We start from the raw sequence: 17,017 nt of genomic DNA on the forward strand, positions 1-17,017 counted from the left end.
TCCCTTCGGCGGCTCCCCTTTAACCCCCCGCCCAAAATTCCCCCCCTCCTTTTTTCTTTTGTTTTTTTTTTTTTTTTTTTTTTTTTTTTTTTTTTTTTTTTTTTTTTTTTTACTTTTTAAAGTATTTTTTCAAGTAAAAATTAACCAAAAAACAACGTCAACACGGCAGTTTTGTATTCTTTTTATTGATTTCACTGTGTTCCTTTCTTTTTTTTATTTATTTCTTCTGGCAGATCAGAAATGAGGTTTTTACATACACCATCCTGTCCTCCATGGATTTTCCTCCTGTATCTTCCACTGAAAACTTTCTTTCAGCCAGCGTTGACACTTAACGCTTACATCATTACACGGTTTAGTTTCCTCCCATAGAGCCCGGCCAGTACGGCTCTAGGATAAACTGGTTTTGCCTTGTAAACTTTGGTTCCCACTTCCTGAGACTCGCAGGGTTTCACATAGATCAGCAGGATTCGTCCGCCAGACCTGCCGCAGTTCTCCGTCCTCTGACCTTCCTCTCCATATTTCCTCCTTTTCTGTTTTCCTCCTCTCCTTGCCACTGTTTTGTCTGTATTTATTTGTCTTCCACTGTATTCATTAAACAATTAATGAAGTAAAAAGAAAAAGATCATTTAGGAAAAGAGATGAGCCCTTGATTTGATGCTTTGTGTGTTATTTTTGATGGAAACGTCACAAAAACAGCTATAAGGGAAAAGACTAGAAGAAGGAACTTACTGGTGGTGACTGGAGTCAATACAAACCCATGAAGGAAGACATCAGCAATGACTTTAGAAAAGCAATTGTTGCTGCTCATTGTGAAGTATTTTCCAGTGGCGGTCACACTTCAACTATTAGCGTTTTTGCTAACTTTGAAAACGTTTTGCACGCTTCCCTTTAATTTTTTCCAAGTACATTTTAGAGCACAAACTAACTCGCCTGTAAAAAATTTTGTGGAATAAAGTTTGACATCCGTGTTGAAGATTTAGTTAAGAATTAAATATTAACGTCTTAACTAGACATTGGCTAATCTTCTAATAGCGTAGCTCATTTTTAAGTTTAGCGATTTTGCTAAAATGTTTAGCACGCTTTCCTTCAGTGAATTTTTCCATAGGTTTTAAAACGCTTAAAACCTATGGAACAAAACAGTGCCTGTTTTGTAAATTTTCAATTGAATAAACTTTAGCATCCGAGTTAAAGTTTTGGTTAAGACTTCAAGTAGTTGGACATTTATTTATACTCTTATTTTTAAGTCTTGCACAGCAATTCCATTTCCTCTTGATGTTTGTTTTTTTTTTTTTACTCTTATCAAGTGGAAAGTATAGAAAAGGAAAAGTTTGTAAATTGTCATTGACACATTGTGGGTGTGTCTGATTGAAATTAGCATTTTAGCATTAGCTTCCATTTATAACTCATACAAGCAGAGATAATTTTTAAGTTTTCTGAGCTTTTGATAACATTCACCACGTTTCCCCTAAGTAACTAACATAAATGTTATTTTGAATAAACAGAGTAATGTCCGTGCGTGTGCATATGTGTGTGTGTGCAGGCTTGCTGAAACCCAACACCACCAAAAATCCTGGCAGAGTTCCCAGAAATCACTCTGTCTCTCCACTAGAAAGAGCTTTTCAACCAATTAGCCGTTTTATTCAAAGTGCCTCTGCCTGGTCAAAGAAATGTACTTGTGTTCATATGAAAGTGTTTTTCTTTTTTTGTTTTCGGTTCCAACAAATCTTCAGATGTTAACACTGACACGGGTAGAGTTCTGCCAGAGTGGCGTCTTATAATAGCAGCAGCATCCCATGACCTTCTGATGCTGAGATTCATCACTATGAACAGTTTCCAGTCCTCCAGACAGTCAGCTGCTGAGTGCACTTCCTGTAAAGAAGCTACTTCCTGGTTGGCAGCTTTAGCCATTTAGTGGTTGCTTGGTTCACACACAGATTTGCATTTGTGTTTTACTGGAGGTGACTGTGCTTATCGCCCCTTTCTTTCCAGATGGTGGATGGTTCTCCTAAATAGATGGCAGTGGATGGCATCCAGTTGAGAATTTCAAAATATTTTTCACTTGAAATGTAGAAACAGACTTCAGCACTTATAAGATTTGGTAAAAAAAAATTAAAAAAAGATAAAGGCAATAGGAAATTTTGGTTCTACTTGCTTTTTTAAAACATGATTTCTATATATGATTTTTTTTAAATAGGTTTTAAATCAAGAGGGCTGCCTATTTTATTTTATTTGCCTTGAATATTAATTTTGCCTGAATTGAAAAGATTCTTCTCGCCCCCCACACACCAAGTAAAAAAAAGTTGATTCTGAAATCTTAGATTACTTGATTTCCACAATGAATCATTTCAGGTTTTAATTATATTTTCTTTTTTGACCCGTGTCATGTGGGTTTTATAGATAACTTTTGCTAAAATTGACTCTTAGCATTGAAGACAATCATTCACACCAAACCCAACTAATCAGGGTTCAAGTTCCAAGTTTGAAAGCAATTGCATCTATGAACGGATATCCTTAACTACAGCCAATCACAGGCAAAGAAAACAGAATCATTAAGGTTTTTTTTTTCATGAGTCTATGAAATAAAATGACATGGAAAGAGCTACGTGTAAAATGACTATACCATGTTTTAAATGATCTATGGCTTCCTACATATGCACTATGATGAGAAAGTATGGAGCTAAAAACTAGTTTCTACCATCTGTCTTTTCAGATATAGCAGCTTAAAACAGCAGTTTGAAGGTTTCTTTTCTTTGTGTTCATTCTGTCATGTTGCACAACTAAAACTAGGAGATGGCAAGAAAATAAGAGAAAAAAATGTCCACATTATATAAGCATTATTTCTTTAATTTTCATGTCAGGGGTTGGAATGCATCTTGAAATGTAATCATCAAATTTAGGTAAAGATAAAGTTTGAAAAACCAAATTTGAAGCAGTTTAAGTCTTCTCTATATTGTGCGCCTCACATGTAATGTCATAGCGAAGCCATCATGGTGGTGAGATAAAACTGCAGGGTTGAACTTAAGCGATAATAAACTCGTATATGACTGCATTTTCACAGATCAAAGCAACATGAGCAACTCGTATCGAACAGAACTGAATCTCGTAGGTCGGCTTTCTTTGGGGTGATTTTCCTTCTTTCCTTAGCGTGCATTGTTGGTTACGTAGTGTTGCCATGGAGTCCATTCGTCAAGTGTCCGTTGATGTGATTAGTCCGTCTCTGTCGGTTTGACCTTGGAGAACTGAAGTATACCAAATAAGGCTTTCCCTGTGTAGACAGACTTGACTATTAAGGTGCTTTCCTGCTCCAAACAGACTCCAAGAGAGTTCAACAAATCCACCTGGTGTGTTCAATAAAACAGGCAGACATGAAGTTCGACGTGTCCACAGCTCCACCTTCATGAGTTCAGCTGTACACTTTGTCTTCGTGCAGTTGGAGTCCGTTGCGAACAGCAGGGAGGTGTCGTGTTATTGCGTGACTTTTACACATATGGTTAATGCGACCAGGTCAATGTCATTGAGTTCGCTGGAGGTCTTAAATCTTTTCAAAATATTTATTGCCCACTATTTTTTTTCTCCACATTTTGTAACATTACAACCAAAAAAGATAATGTATTTTAGTTTGATTTTATGTGACGGACCAACACAACGTAGCGCATGACTGTGAAGAGTTTCAGAGGATATTTTGAGAGCAACTGTGGCTCAGTGGATAGAGGAGTTGGGTTGGCCTCTTTCCTGTTCCCCTCTCATTAGAAACTTACCGATTTATAAAACCACCTTTTGTTCTTGCATTATGTCTCTACCAGCGTTGGGCATCTGTAATTGAAATGGTTGCCCATTCTTCTTTGCAAATTAGTTCAAGTTCCGAAAGATTGGATGGAGAAAGTCTTGAATCATCAATCTTTATGTCTTGACACTGATTTATTTTTTTTTATTTAGGTCTGGACTTTGACTGGGCCTATGTCTTTAGCAGATTTTCTTCCACATGTTTGTTGTATTCCCTACATGGCTTGTGGTGAACTTTAAACTGGACTACTTAGCAGAGAGCAAAGAGATGAAAGCGAATCAGATTTGAAACAGGGTTTCTGCATGCTTCACCAACTCAAATTTAAGTCATTTTAAGACCGAATTAAGGACAATATGACTAAAATTTAAAACTTGTATCATGACAGAAATTTACAAAATGACATTACATATTTTATATAGAAGTAAGGCCGAGATTTTTTGAACAAAATGTAAGTAGCATCATGTTGGTTAGCAACAGAAGTGAGTCAGTGGTGAAGACGAACATTATCCAGACAACTGGCAGTTAATTTCCCATGATAGATGAAAAAACCTAGCTAGCTAACAGGTACATTACCAGTTAATTAGTGCTAGCTTCAACCGCTACCATGAAGATATCTGTGAGCATATATCTAGTAGCATATGCCAGATTAAATAGTCCTGCCTCGACAAAATTGATTAAGGTCAACTTACATTTTTTAATGACTTTAAGACATTTCAAGGCCTTAATTTTAGATACATGAATTTAAGACCTTAAGGATGTGCGAACCCTCTATGAAAACTGTGTACCATCTACTTTCCACTTCACGTTTGTCCCACTTTATGTTGGACTACCACAAAAACTCCAATTAAATAGATTGAACTTAGTAGTTGCAAGGTTGAAAATAAGTTTAAAAAAATGTTTAAGTGGTATAAATACTTTTGTAAAGTAGTAAAGCGACAGGTCCGAGATTTTTTTAAAGACCTCCAGGACTCCTCTATTGATTTCTGGAATGTGAAACATGTCGGCGAAGGAGAAACAACTTTAATGCTTAGGACATGACCAAACGACGCTATATGGTGCTTTAGGAGAAACGAGTAAAGAAAGATGTGATCTCTTGTTAATGTGATCATAAAATTGCATATTGAGAGGTGTTTAATGGAAAGGAGGTAATGGCAGAAATCAAAACGATAGTCATCTGAACAGATCCGGTTTCTAAGGCCTTTTGCGAGACGTTCTGGGAAAGCAGTCCAGTCGAAACAACTCTGACCCTTTTCCCTCTGAGAACAAAAAACATGTACAGAGACGGATCCATCCCTCCAAATCCTCCGCTTGTTGTTATGATGTTCGTCGACACTGAGAACCGGCATGTTCACCGAGTTTCCCAACCCGTCCAAATCCGTATTCAGTCTGAAGGAAGTACAGTTCCTCCGTCTGGACGGCCGACAGTTAAGTCCGTCATCGGCGGCTCCGCTCGGCGTCCACTCCCTTTTCGAATCCTCCGTTCACCCAGATCAACAGAGGCAGCGGCGGTCGCTCTTGGTCACTTCCTCTGACGAGTGAACCACGTTGGGCACGAAGCCGCTCTTCACGCCTTCCCAGCCCTCCTGGATGGTGATGTCGCCGGACCGCACCAAGGCGAAGATCTCCCTGGTCAGCTCGGTGAAGGCGTGCTCCACGTTGATGGCGTCGCGCGCCGACGTCTCGATGTAGCGCATGCCGTACGCACCGGCCAGCTTCTCCGCTTCTTGCCGGGTCACCTGTGAGATTGAAAAAATTTTTAAATATGTTTTTGCAAATATTTGTTTCTTCTTCTGGTGTCAAAAAAAAAAAAAAAAAAAAAAAAAGCTGAGACACGTGAAATGACGCGTTATCAATTGCCGAGTTATGTGTTGAACTGAAACGTGAGATTCTGCACAGATCATGTTTCTGAACATCATCTCCAGTAAGCAGCATCACTTCAGGAATTGAGACGTAAACAATCTGCTTATGTCTCTTTTCCAGAACCACATTAAGTGACAGAAGAAAAAGTAATTCACAATAAATAAATCAAAAGTAAAATATGTGGAAATGTTTATTAAGACTTTAGATTGGATCTCTTTAAGTTACAGGAATTTAAAAAAAAAAAAAAAAAAAAAAAACTCATCTCTCATTGCAATCCGGACTGATCAACCTTTACAAAAACAAAATATTTCCCATCACAATTCTTTTTTTTTCTCTCAACCTATCTTTATAAGAAGCCAGTTTTGGATTGTTTCCTGTTTCTTACCTGGCGCTGCGCCTCGAGGTCACACTTGTGGCCCACCAGCAGGAAGACGATGCTGTGCGGCTGGACGTGGCTGCGCGCCTCCTCCAGCCAGTCGTGGACGTTCTGGAAGGAGCGGCGGTTGGTGATGTCGAAGAGGAGGAGCCCACCCACAGAGTTACGGTAATAAGCTCTGGTGATGGACCTACGCAGCAGACAGAAACAGATGCTTTCAATGCGTTTGATTCTTGGCATGTAGGTCTGACTTTTTGGGTTTATCGCTTTTGTACCTCAGTACTTTTATTGAATTCTCACTCTGTCATAAGTCCAGTAAAGGTAAGTTTTTAAAAATTCCATGTTTCATTGGTGTCATGGTAAACAAAATTGTGTGTTTTACACACAGTCGTACATTTCAGAGGTTTTCCTGTTGTTTCCTTCAATAATTCTTGGTGCAGCGCCCCCACAGGCTAGGAGGTGAACAGGTTTTTCAATTAGTTTGGATCATTTGATGCAGTGCATTGTGAAAGCAAACCGCAGCAACTGAAAATTCAACAGATATTGTAAATTTTAATCCCCATCTGAACCACGTCTACCGGCCTATCGGGTGTGAAAACATCCTTAGTAACTGCAGAGCAAATTGGGACAGAGCTGCTCAGTTTCAGCAGAATCCAACGGCCCTCCAGGGACACGAACACTAATTTCTCCTGATTCCTTTTATTTTCCGTCATACTTTATGAAATCTATCTTAGGAACGCCATTTATAGGCTTGAGATTGAGAGAAAAAAGCAAGAAGTGAGGATTAGTCAATTGGGAGAATACATTAAGAAGTAAGGGGTAGGTGGGGGAAAAAGCCCGACTTGTCAAGTGAGTCACTTGATTTGACACATGCATGCTTAATTTATACAGGTATATTTATGGAAGCAGGAAAGATGCAGATGAAACAACAATGACTAAAAGATCTGCGTCTCTGAGGACAGAAGAGGGGAATGTGAAGGAAAAAATTGCCAAATTCAGCTGTGCAACAAAATCCCAACATCACCTGCGAACGGTGGGAATAACAGCCTGAAGCCATTTTGTTGTAGCATTTCAAAACTGAGCCAGAATTTCATGAGGTCCAACATAAACCGACACAAAGATCACTGTTAGGAATTTAAAGTAAACCGTCGGGAATGAACATTGTAGGACACTAACTTAGGAAATCAGATTCAGGAAACAGTCAGATTCTGAAGCTTAGTTGTGAATTATTTACATGTTTACAGGAGTTGTTGCAGATATATGTCAGCAGATGGCCATGCAGAATCAAATTAAACCACAACTCTGTTCATGTATCGCGGTGCGAGGACGTCGCAGTTCAAAACGTGCGTTTCATTTTAAGTAATAGTTGAAAGACATCATGGAAAAACGCTTGTCTGGTCTCTTAGGGCTGTTGACATGGAAACGCTCAGGGTAAAGGCAGGTGACAGCCATCCTCTTCGTCACCAGGATGAGCTCAGTGATGAGTGTGAAGACGTATTTCAGCCTTTCTAACATGCTGCTGTGTCTGTGCAGCGATTTATACTCTGCAGGTTCTGTCCTGTCCTGTCGTTATCGATGATGATAGAAATGACCAGCTATGAATCAATGGAAGTAAACAGATTTAAAAATCGACCTTGGAAGTTTAGAAAACAAAATTGCTGTCATGTAGAAAATCACAGAGGGAATAAAACAGAGAGAAAAGAATATTAGTTTCGTTTTTTCACGGTTTTCAAATCTTGTTTGTGTTTTAATAGGGCAGTATTTCAGAAAGTAAAACTAAACAAATTAATATAAAACAAAAGGTGTAGCATTTGAAATGTGGCACAGCTAGTTCATACAGGAAGGTAGAAAAGTAACAGCTTAAAATAAATTTCTGCAAATGAAGTCAGGGGCATGAAATTTTGTTTGATGTCTAAAGAACCTCGGTAGAGACACCTTTATAATGTCATGTTACTATAAAATATTAAAATATTATATCTTCATGCGTCCTCAGCACTCTCTGCCAACACATTGGTCTTCTATTGCACTTGTCCTGAATAATTTCAAGATATTAGATATATGCATGGGTTTTGTTGACATTGAGTATCAAAACAATTTTTTTGTCACAGTAACATGAAGTTTTGCTGGACGATACATTGTTCTGGAAGTTATCGCGATAAACGATAATACTGTTGATTTGAAACCATTTTCAAATAATGACGTAATAATTCATGAATTATGAACTCTGTAAACAAAATTGGCCTTCAAAAAAAGGGGCTAGTTGAGACCAAAGCACCAGACTGAAGACTTTTGTTATCCAGTTTTTGTTAGAAAGAGAGAAAAAAGAGGAAACGATAAATCACGCAAGGGCAGATTATCGTTTTGCAATTAACTGATTTGTTGCTTACTGCAATAAATCTAAAAGCTATAACTTCAGCTGTGCTTATATAAATGTATATGTATATCTTAATGCATGCTTGTAACTCTGTACAACCCGAATGTTCTTTTTTCAAATGTCTCACTGTCAATTAAAACAAATTTCACTTTACAGACAGGTCAAAGGTCAGTTAAAGATTTGTCCTTGAAAGAATGTTCGCCTGTTCAAACTGCTGCTCTGCATTCCTCTTCAATCCAAACCGGCATGATGAAATGTTACACAACAGATGGCAGTTTCGGTTTCTAGATAAATCAGTATTTAAATTGGACCTTGGGTTCCTCTTTCTTCTCTGTAGTGAGAAAGTCATGTGCTCATTGAATGTGACTCTGCTACTTTTCCCACAGCTCTTTCTCTGGAAGTCTGGCTCTCGTGAGGTTTGGGTTCGGTCTGGTCAGGCAGTCTGGACGTATTTTACTCGTTCCATCCAGAAAACCTAAAACACGACACATCCTACTGACCTTCACCTACACATCTGCAGATTCATGAACAAAACAATTTTAATAAGGAAAATAAGCATCTAATTTTAGCCTTACTTGGGTGAGAATGTTCTATTTTGCACTCTTTAAGTTTCCAGAGAAATCATAAGCTCATATCACAATTAAGTGTAATTTCACCACATATAGACTTTGCATAGTTACTTTTTGGGGGGCAATTATTTTTAATGTATTTTTGCCTGTGAAGGAGCTTATTCTATAACTTGTGTTCATTAGAATATTTTCAGAGAAGAAAAGCACAAACATGTTAGATGCTTTGGAAGTTGGGACGAATCAGAGTGATGAACAAGCAAAACGTTTTTAAAACGGGACATTCAGCTCTGACAGCTTCTGTATTTTATTGTAAAAATGCAGAAGTGTTCGTTCGCACATTCTTTTATTAATATTCTCAAAAAATTACCTAAATACATCCCCCTTTTGTCTCGACAAAACAAAATGTCGCCAATTTTATTAAACACACTTTTTGCCACCGGTAACTTTAAAGAAAAAAAGCTGACAAATAAGCCCTCACGTGATTACAGTCCACTCCATATAGAGCGCAGAGGATTACAAAGAAACAGCAGGACCTCACATCATCTGCTAAGCGCGTCCAGCCGCCTGCCAGCCGGTCTCCTCCCCTCACCTGAAGCGCTCCTGCCCCGCGGTGTCCCAGATCTGCAGCTTGATCCGCTTCCCGGGCTCGATCTCCACCAGCCGGGAGAAGAAGTCCACGCCCACGGTGGGGTCGGACACCTGGGCGAAGCGACCCTCCGTGAACCGCCGGATCAGACACGACTTGCCCACCGTGGAGTCCCCGATGACGATGAGGCGGAACTGGTAGAGCCATATGGCCTCCATGACGACTGACTGCGTCGCTCCGCGCGCTGCTGCCGCTGCGGTCTGCTGAGGTGTGGAGCGCCCGAGGTGCGCGTGCGTCGGCGCGAGCTTGAGTGAGAGACAAAAGCGTATTTCCCCCCGTTAGGCCGTTTGGCTAAAGCAAGGCGGGAGCAATATGAGGAGGGGTCATTTGTTATATGGTGTCTATTAGTTTAGCTGACAGGAATCTTTTAATTATTTTTAGAGTAGAAAACACAAAAGTTTCAATAATATCCTTATTAAGTCAGTTTGACTCCGCAGTTTGTTATTACAACACCAGCATCAAATAACGACATCAGAGGTGGTCCTAGCTACATGTGGGCCCAGGGCAAAACACAGACGGGGGTACCCACTCCAGCTAAATTTGCAAGTATAACAATTTTTGTTCGTTTTTAAAAAAATATTTAATGTGGCATTTGCCTTGTACATAAATCTGTTAGACAAGCAAATGATCCAAAAAGTTACAATAACTTTCTTTTGGTAAACCAAGGCTGTCTTAATGCCAAACCTAAAGTATAGAAAGTGTATTCTTTGTACTTTGACAAATACAGTGCAGTAAATTTCAGTTTGCATTTTAATGAATCTCTGTGCAGTGTGGAATATTCCAATTCAAGATTGATTGGTACTAGCAAAGATTAAATGCAGTTCAGACTTTTTTTAAAAAAAAATCATCAAAATGCAATCTTCACAAAATTGCAGTTTCAGAATTTTTTTTTTAATTAAGCCAAAAAAATCTTTAAAAGTTTAAGTGCCTATTTTACATTAAATGTATGTCTCCTTAATATGTATTGCAGATACATATTTTTGATTATTATTAATATTTGGAAAAAATATATTCACATTTTTGTTGTAATAAACATTTCAGACATCATTGTAAACATTCTTCTGAAAACAAATTTCACCAGTTTTTCCATAGTAACTGTTTATTTCTGCGTAAATGAAGAGAAATGAGTTGCTATTGGATTAATAACCTGGTTGGAGTTAGCAATTCGTAATTCTAATTTCCACTCCGTTTGTTGTTGAAACAAGACAAACTGTATGTCATGCTAATCCCAGACTTAGCTTCTGAAATTTTGGGGATTATAAGGCAGCAACACCAAAAACTCTCAGTAGTAACACTAATAAATAGCTATATATTGATCAGAAATAACCGGCTAATTCTGATTTCCAATTACAATTTACTTTTATTTCCCCCCACAAATGAAATCTTGTGGCACCAAAATATTTCTTGTCCAAATGAAGTGTGTCTCATCAAATGTGACACCTACTGTTTTATGAATGTGAATGCTTTAAGCCTAAATATATGTGTGGTTTTGAAGTAGCAGTGAAAATAGTTCCTGAGTTGTCGTCCCGTTGTATGATGGAGTGAACTCCTAACAGCGTCCTCCTTGACCGGCTGGTAACTCTTGGTTACATAATCATTGACAAACGCACCGCTGCATTTCGAGGGAAACAATATGACTATGGAGTGACAGGAGAGACATAAACAGTTTAATGTGCTGGATGGAGATACTCAGAGTGTTGCGTTCTCCCTGCCAGAGCTGCAAGAACCAGAACAAAGCTAGTTCTGGCTAGAACATTTCATAAGAACCCAACAGCAGAACTGCCTGGAAGTCACTGCATGCAACTATCACCATGTCACGGCAGACAGATAATCTGTGAAAAGATGTGCACCACACCCGACCAAAAACAACCAATCAGAGCCACGAGGAGGGTTTTAGCGCTGTCAATCAACCTCGTGAACGCCCTGCTAAATGTGCTAACGAGGGAGAAACAATTTGTTGTTAAAGGAAAACCTTTTATTTACCGTCACTGGTGGCCATGCTGACTCGCCTTAGCATTCACAACAAAATCGAAATGGTTCCAGAAAAAAAGTAGTAATATTATTATTATTATTATTTTTTTTTTTTCATGTAAAATCTTAATGTGATAATTGGGCACAAGTTTGCTGTGTTGCTGAGTTATGATATATTAAAAAAATGTATTTACTTAGTAGAAAAAAATATTTTATAGGCTGCTGGAGTTTTATGAGAGAGTAATTTATAGATATTACATGTCAGCAGCAGGAACTTTACAGCTTTCAGATCCATTCTGTTGTTTTTCTCATCACATTGCTGTCAACAGACCACAGCGCCTCGCTCTTCTCACTGCTTTTTGGAGACTTCTGATGCTGTTTGTGCAAAACGGCTGCAGTCGCTGCGACTAGACTGCAGATAAAAATCACAGCAGACACCAAACACAACCACAGCGTTCCTTTTCTATTGATTACCTGATCGATTTGTTCATCAAATGGACGCTTGTCTACATTGTCACACCTCCTCTGTGATTTATCTGTAACTTTGTCGTCTTTTCTGTGTGATTTCATTGAAATCACGAGGTAACAGCTGAATATTGTAGCAGCAGAGGATGAGACGGTGGGCAGAAACCCATGAGAACAGTCTGTTGCGTTTTTAACACCTTAAATCAGGAGCTACGGTGGTTCTGAATGGACAAAGTTAGAGACGGTGGAAGTTTGGATTCTAGATTTTGCTAAATATCATTTTGTACAGAAAACGGCTGACGTATTTTATTGTTTCTTGGCTTTTTCTGCCACTTATTGATCACAAGTCATGATCTCTGATGTGGTCAATCAATAACTGAAGACTTTCACCTTCATGTGAGCTGCTGACAAACTGAACTTTGAGTCAATGATCTGCTTTGGGAGAAAGAAATGTGTTATTCCTGTCCTGACATAGAAAAGCAGAAAGAAACATAATATCTAGTGAAATTTCTTCTTTTCATAGTCGTTATGAACTTTATTTTTACTTTATAGTTGCTCTTGTAAAGAAGGAGGGTTTCTATAATTAACTAAATCTACAGGGTCTTCCAAAAGTATTTATAACTCTTGAGCTTTCTTCCTGCGTTTTATGGGATTGTATTCACAACGCCAACAGAAAGTGGGCAATAACTGTAAAGTAAAATGAGTTCAAAATCTGCTTTCTAAGTAAAATAAAAAGCACTGAAAACCACATATTATTTTCATTCTACTTCCAATTTCTGTAATGATTTGTGTCGGCCTGCTGCATAAAATTTTAATAAGATAAGTTGAAGTTTATGGAAGAAAGGGGTATTACTTAAAGTGACAGTATTGTGTGTTTTCCAGGCATCTGCTGTTTCATAGCATAGAAGGTGTGTGGCGAGTTGTCCCGTCAGACCGTCAGTTCCCAAAACCACACACAAAAAAATAAAAACCTTATAAAAGCCCACTCGGACTCCGCCGGACTATGCACAGAGTAAAAAGCTTTTTGGGTCCATATCGTTTCATCTCTTAAGACCACGGGGGGGGGGGGGCTAAAAGAAATGTGACTTTGTGAATTAACACCATGAAATTGGGCCTCTGTCTCTTTAAGAAATACCTGCTCTTTCTGATACTCCCTTCAGGAAGTCGTCACATCGCTCCTTTATTAACCCTCTAATAAGTACTTCAGAAGTAGCTCCTGTATGAGCTCAGCAGAGGCGCAGTTGCAGCAGGTGTTTGCTAATTGCTACTGGCTAGTCTGAAGCAGCTGAGAGGGGGAGATGACAGGATTTATCTAATCAGGGCAACACTCCAGGTATGTTTTAGATGAGGGAATAACATTACAACATGTCGTAAAGCTCTAAAAAGTGGCTTTTGCACAACACCATCACTTTTAAAGGAAATTACTATAACAGTGTAGGTGTTTTCTGTATGAAATCAAGTGAGTTCCCTCAATTTTCAAAGGTAATCTCCTTTGATTTTGACACATAATCTATCTGAGTTGTATCAGGCCACCAGGCGGGCAGAGGGCCAGCTTTATGAAGCCTCCCATCAGCCCTGCTCTCCAGCAGAGTCGGGTTGCACGGCCCAGTCAGTGTGCAAACATTAGCAGCTGGAATCCCTGGTGGATAGAACGGCCTCAGAGCTCTTGTTCCTGATGAGGTCCAGAAACGCCTTCCAAAATCTCCAACAGGAGCAGATAAAGGACAGCTGGACTGCAGAGCTGACCGGGCTACTCTACTGAAACCTGCCAGAATTATCTCTAGGCACAGAAAATGATCTTTGAGGGCATATTTAATGAGCTTCTCAACAAATCACACATGTATTATGTTGATTTCAGTCATTTTAGAGCAACTAAGTACTAAAACTATATAGCTACTAAGTTAAGTTCATTAATAGAAACATACATTGTTGATTAAAAAAAGAAGAAGAAGAAGAATTGTCCCTACTTGCAGCAGGAAGTGGGTCCGCTTTAGGCCGGTGTTGCTGTTCAGGACCAGGCCGATGAGAGCTCCATGGCACCAACAAGTCGGACTGGTTCGACGCTCAGGCCCCAAAAGAAAAAATCTGTGGACTCTGTATTATTAGTATTATTAGTACAAACACACACTGGTTCGCTGGAGTCCGGAGCTGTTCCGTTTCTTTCGGTCAGGGTCCCCCGCCGGACAGCTGAGACAGAAGCGCATCCAGAGCAGCAGGTGCAGCTTCTCTGAAAAACACACGGATCCTGCGGAAGTCCGGTTCAAACTGAGCCCCCCGTTGTCAATAGCGTCTGAGGGAGAGGGGCGGCGGGGTGGGGGCGAGCTGAGAGGATGAAGAGGAGGGCGGGAGGTGGTGGTGGGGATCCCGAAAAATCCCTTCTGTGTTTGCTGAGTGTTTGGAGCTAATCGGCGCAGATGAAATGGCAGCAGAGAGCGACGGCAGCACAGCAGCAGCAGTAGCATCATACAGCCTGACTCATCCCGCATCAGTACCATTACCGTAAAGAAGCGCGTACGGGCGCAACGAGAACCGAGCGGAGACGAAGAGGGGGGTAGAAAAGTTTCCCGTTTTCGCGGAAAATCCCCCAGCTTACCTTCACGTAGACCTGGAATTATAGAGTTATGTATTTGACTCCTAGAAATACACAGCTTCTGTAAGTTTCCTTACAAAGCACCTAAGAAAACGTACACATGTTTGTACTTTTATACTAAACAAAGGTTAACGCACTATCAGAAGACAATGTGGCCAAAGGATTAAAAACATTTTCGGTTTTTAAAAAAATAAACAATAATAGTTTCTGTGGCCGTTTCTCATTAATTGAAATCTGTCTTTCATTTGTTTTTAAACATCTCGGCTGTACTTAAGAATTGAGCTGCGCACTCACTACGGTCTTTACGCTCACTCCTTGATGAGCACTTCCGGAAATAGTCACCGGTCTTGCGCACTCACTACGGTCTGGGAATTGTAGTTTCTTCTTCTCCCGCACCACAAACCACAAATATCTGATCTATCTGCCTAGCTAGCTATGTAGTTAAGTAAGTAGGTAGCTCTTAGGCTAACTGATAAAAAATGGAAGTACAATAATAAACTCATCACAAATTTCAATGGACCTTGAGTTTAAAGGCTTGTGGAAGGCTTTTTCAGTATTTCTGCAGGTTACCTTGGTATCCAGGACATTGACTGTTTGACTGAAAGCAGCCAAGGTCATTCTTGTTTTATCATTGACTAGATTTTATGATATTTGAAAAGGGGTTATTATTTGTTGTTGGGTTTGTAGACGTTTTTTATTTTGTTTGATTAAATATCATTCATTATTCTTTTTAGTTTTTGTTTTTTTCTTTTAATAAAATACTGTGAAAGATACATCTCTTTGAACATCAAATCAAATCTTTACTGTTGTCACTTTTTTTTTTTTTTTTTTTCAGTTTTTCCCAGTCGGCTCAACTCTGTTCTTGAATCATTTTTGACATTTGCAAGGCAGTGAGTGCTTTTCTAAAAACAATTTGTCCAAACAGCAAAAACAATAAATCAATGCTAACAGACATGACAATATTCACATTTATGCTTTTAATGTAATTTGTTGACAGATGCCATTGTGATTCAGAAAGGAAAAGACAGCACTACAGACAACAAGGAAAATAAAATAATATAGAAATGAGACAATCTGGTTAAGAAAAACAATAAATGAGATGCTGTAGGACTGACTTTAATCACCTCTTCTTTTTGAAGAGACAAATCAGCTGTTTTAATTTAATTAAAATAATAGAGCGGTAACAGCAGCCCTTCCCTCAGTTGGGAAAGTGAAAATAATTTAATAATTTTACAATTTAATAAAGAAAAGACAAAGTCATAGCCCTAAACAGGTTAGGAATCAGTATGTCCAGCCACGTGTTTATTAATAAATCAACCTACTAACATCTTAAAGACATAACCAGAACTGGTGCATTCTTTTTTTTTTCAGTAGTTTAAATTACTGTAGCGGTCTCTATGCAGGTCTCTTTAAGATACTAATTTGTTAGGCATCTGTAATTTATCCAGAATGCTTGTAATACCAAAACTGAACATGTGGGGGCACCAAAGGGAGTTAACAACCTGAGATGTGCAGAAACTTTTGACACCATCAAATCAGGAATGAAAACATGACCGTGTACTTCAACTTCAAATATAATCACATTTTCAGTTCTCGTGCATTTTAAATTTGAATTTTAGCCTTTGCTCATTTTAGTGGATATTTAGATATATACATTACATAAAATACAATAGCACTTAGCTTGTTCACGAATGGTGCTCTACAGACAGATTGTCTTAACATGTTTGTGTGAAAAACAGGAAACTTCAGCTGCTGCCTTGAAGGCCCTCATGTTGTCATTTTACATCATCCTAGGTGTGATTATGCTGTTAAACAGGATATAGGCTTAACACCTTTCGACAAAATGATTTCACACGTTTGCAGTTGAAACCTGGTGTCCGCATACAGTGTATAAAAAGACAGTACATCAGTCTAAACCCTACCAGGATTTACAAAATCATCTCTATGTGCTTAGTACCAGAACAAAGAGAAACGAGAGCTTATTTAGATAATTATTTGTAACTTTCTAGAAACTTCCGAACTCTACATGTATAGACGGAAACATCAGCCTCAAGTTTTGGATTTCCTTCCACAAGCTTCTCACAATAGTTTGTTGGAATTTTGGCCCATTCCTCCTGACAGAACTGGTGTAACTGGGTCCAGTTTGCTTTAGGAACCTATTTAAACTTTGCCCAAAAAATTTCTCTGAGCCTGAGATGTGGACTTTGCAATGGCCACTCCAAAACTTTGACCTTTAGCCACATTGTAACTGTTTTTGTGATAAGCGCAGACTTGCTGCCCATCTGGAAGGCCTGACGTGTCCCACCTTTAACTTATTTTTTTTGTTTGCATTGTTTTGATTATTTATTTTGTAAACATAAAATGTCTTTATTACAGTGTCAA

General features: G+C 39.0%; 1 protein-coding gene across 1 annotated transcript; it reads right to left on the minus strand.

Moving 5' to 3' along the window:
* Nucleotides 1-2,828: 2,828 nt before the first annotated feature.
* On the minus strand, nt 2,829-14,536 carry rab39bb (RAB39B, member RAS oncogene family b). Its single transcript, XM_015029250.1, has 4 exons — nt 14,013-14,536; nt 9,553-9,854; nt 6,030-6,210; nt 2,829-5,520 (listed from the first exon to the last, which is right to left on the minus strand). Exons 2-4 carry the CDS (start codon nt 9,765-9,767, stop codon nt 5,275-5,277), a joined length of 642 nt encoding a protein of 213 aa, XP_014884736.1. The 5' UTR covers nt 9,768-9,854; nt 14,013-14,536; the 3' UTR covers nt 2,829-5,274.
* Nucleotides 14,537-17,017: the final 2,481 nt, after the last annotated feature.

This window comes from Poecilia latipinna, unplaced genomic scaffold, assembly GCF_001443285.1.
Source record: "Poecilia latipinna isolate Pla-1442-1.1 unplaced genomic scaffold, P_latipinna-1.0 Scaffold147, whole genome shotgun sequence".
NCBI classification, from domain to species: Eukaryota; Metazoa; Chordata; class Actinopteri; order Cyprinodontiformes; family Poeciliidae; genus Poecilia; species Poecilia latipinna.

What these genes read in the sequence shown, in the direction of transcription:
- rab39bb (XM_015029250.1), bottom strand. Translation starts at nt 9,767, where the DNA reads ATGGAGGCCATATGGCTCTACCAGTTCCGCCTCATCGTCATCGGGGAC. An exon ending in GCGGGGCAGGAGCGCTTCAG is followed by an intron (nt 6,211 to 9,552) that starts GTGAGGGGAGGA and finishes TCTGCTGCGTAG; the next exon opens with GTCCATCACCAGAGCTTATT. An exon ending in ACCTCGAGGCGCAGCGCCAG is followed by an intron (nt 5,521 to 6,029) that starts GTAAGAAACAGG and finishes TCAATCTCACAG; the next exon opens with GTGACCCGGCAAGAAGCGGA.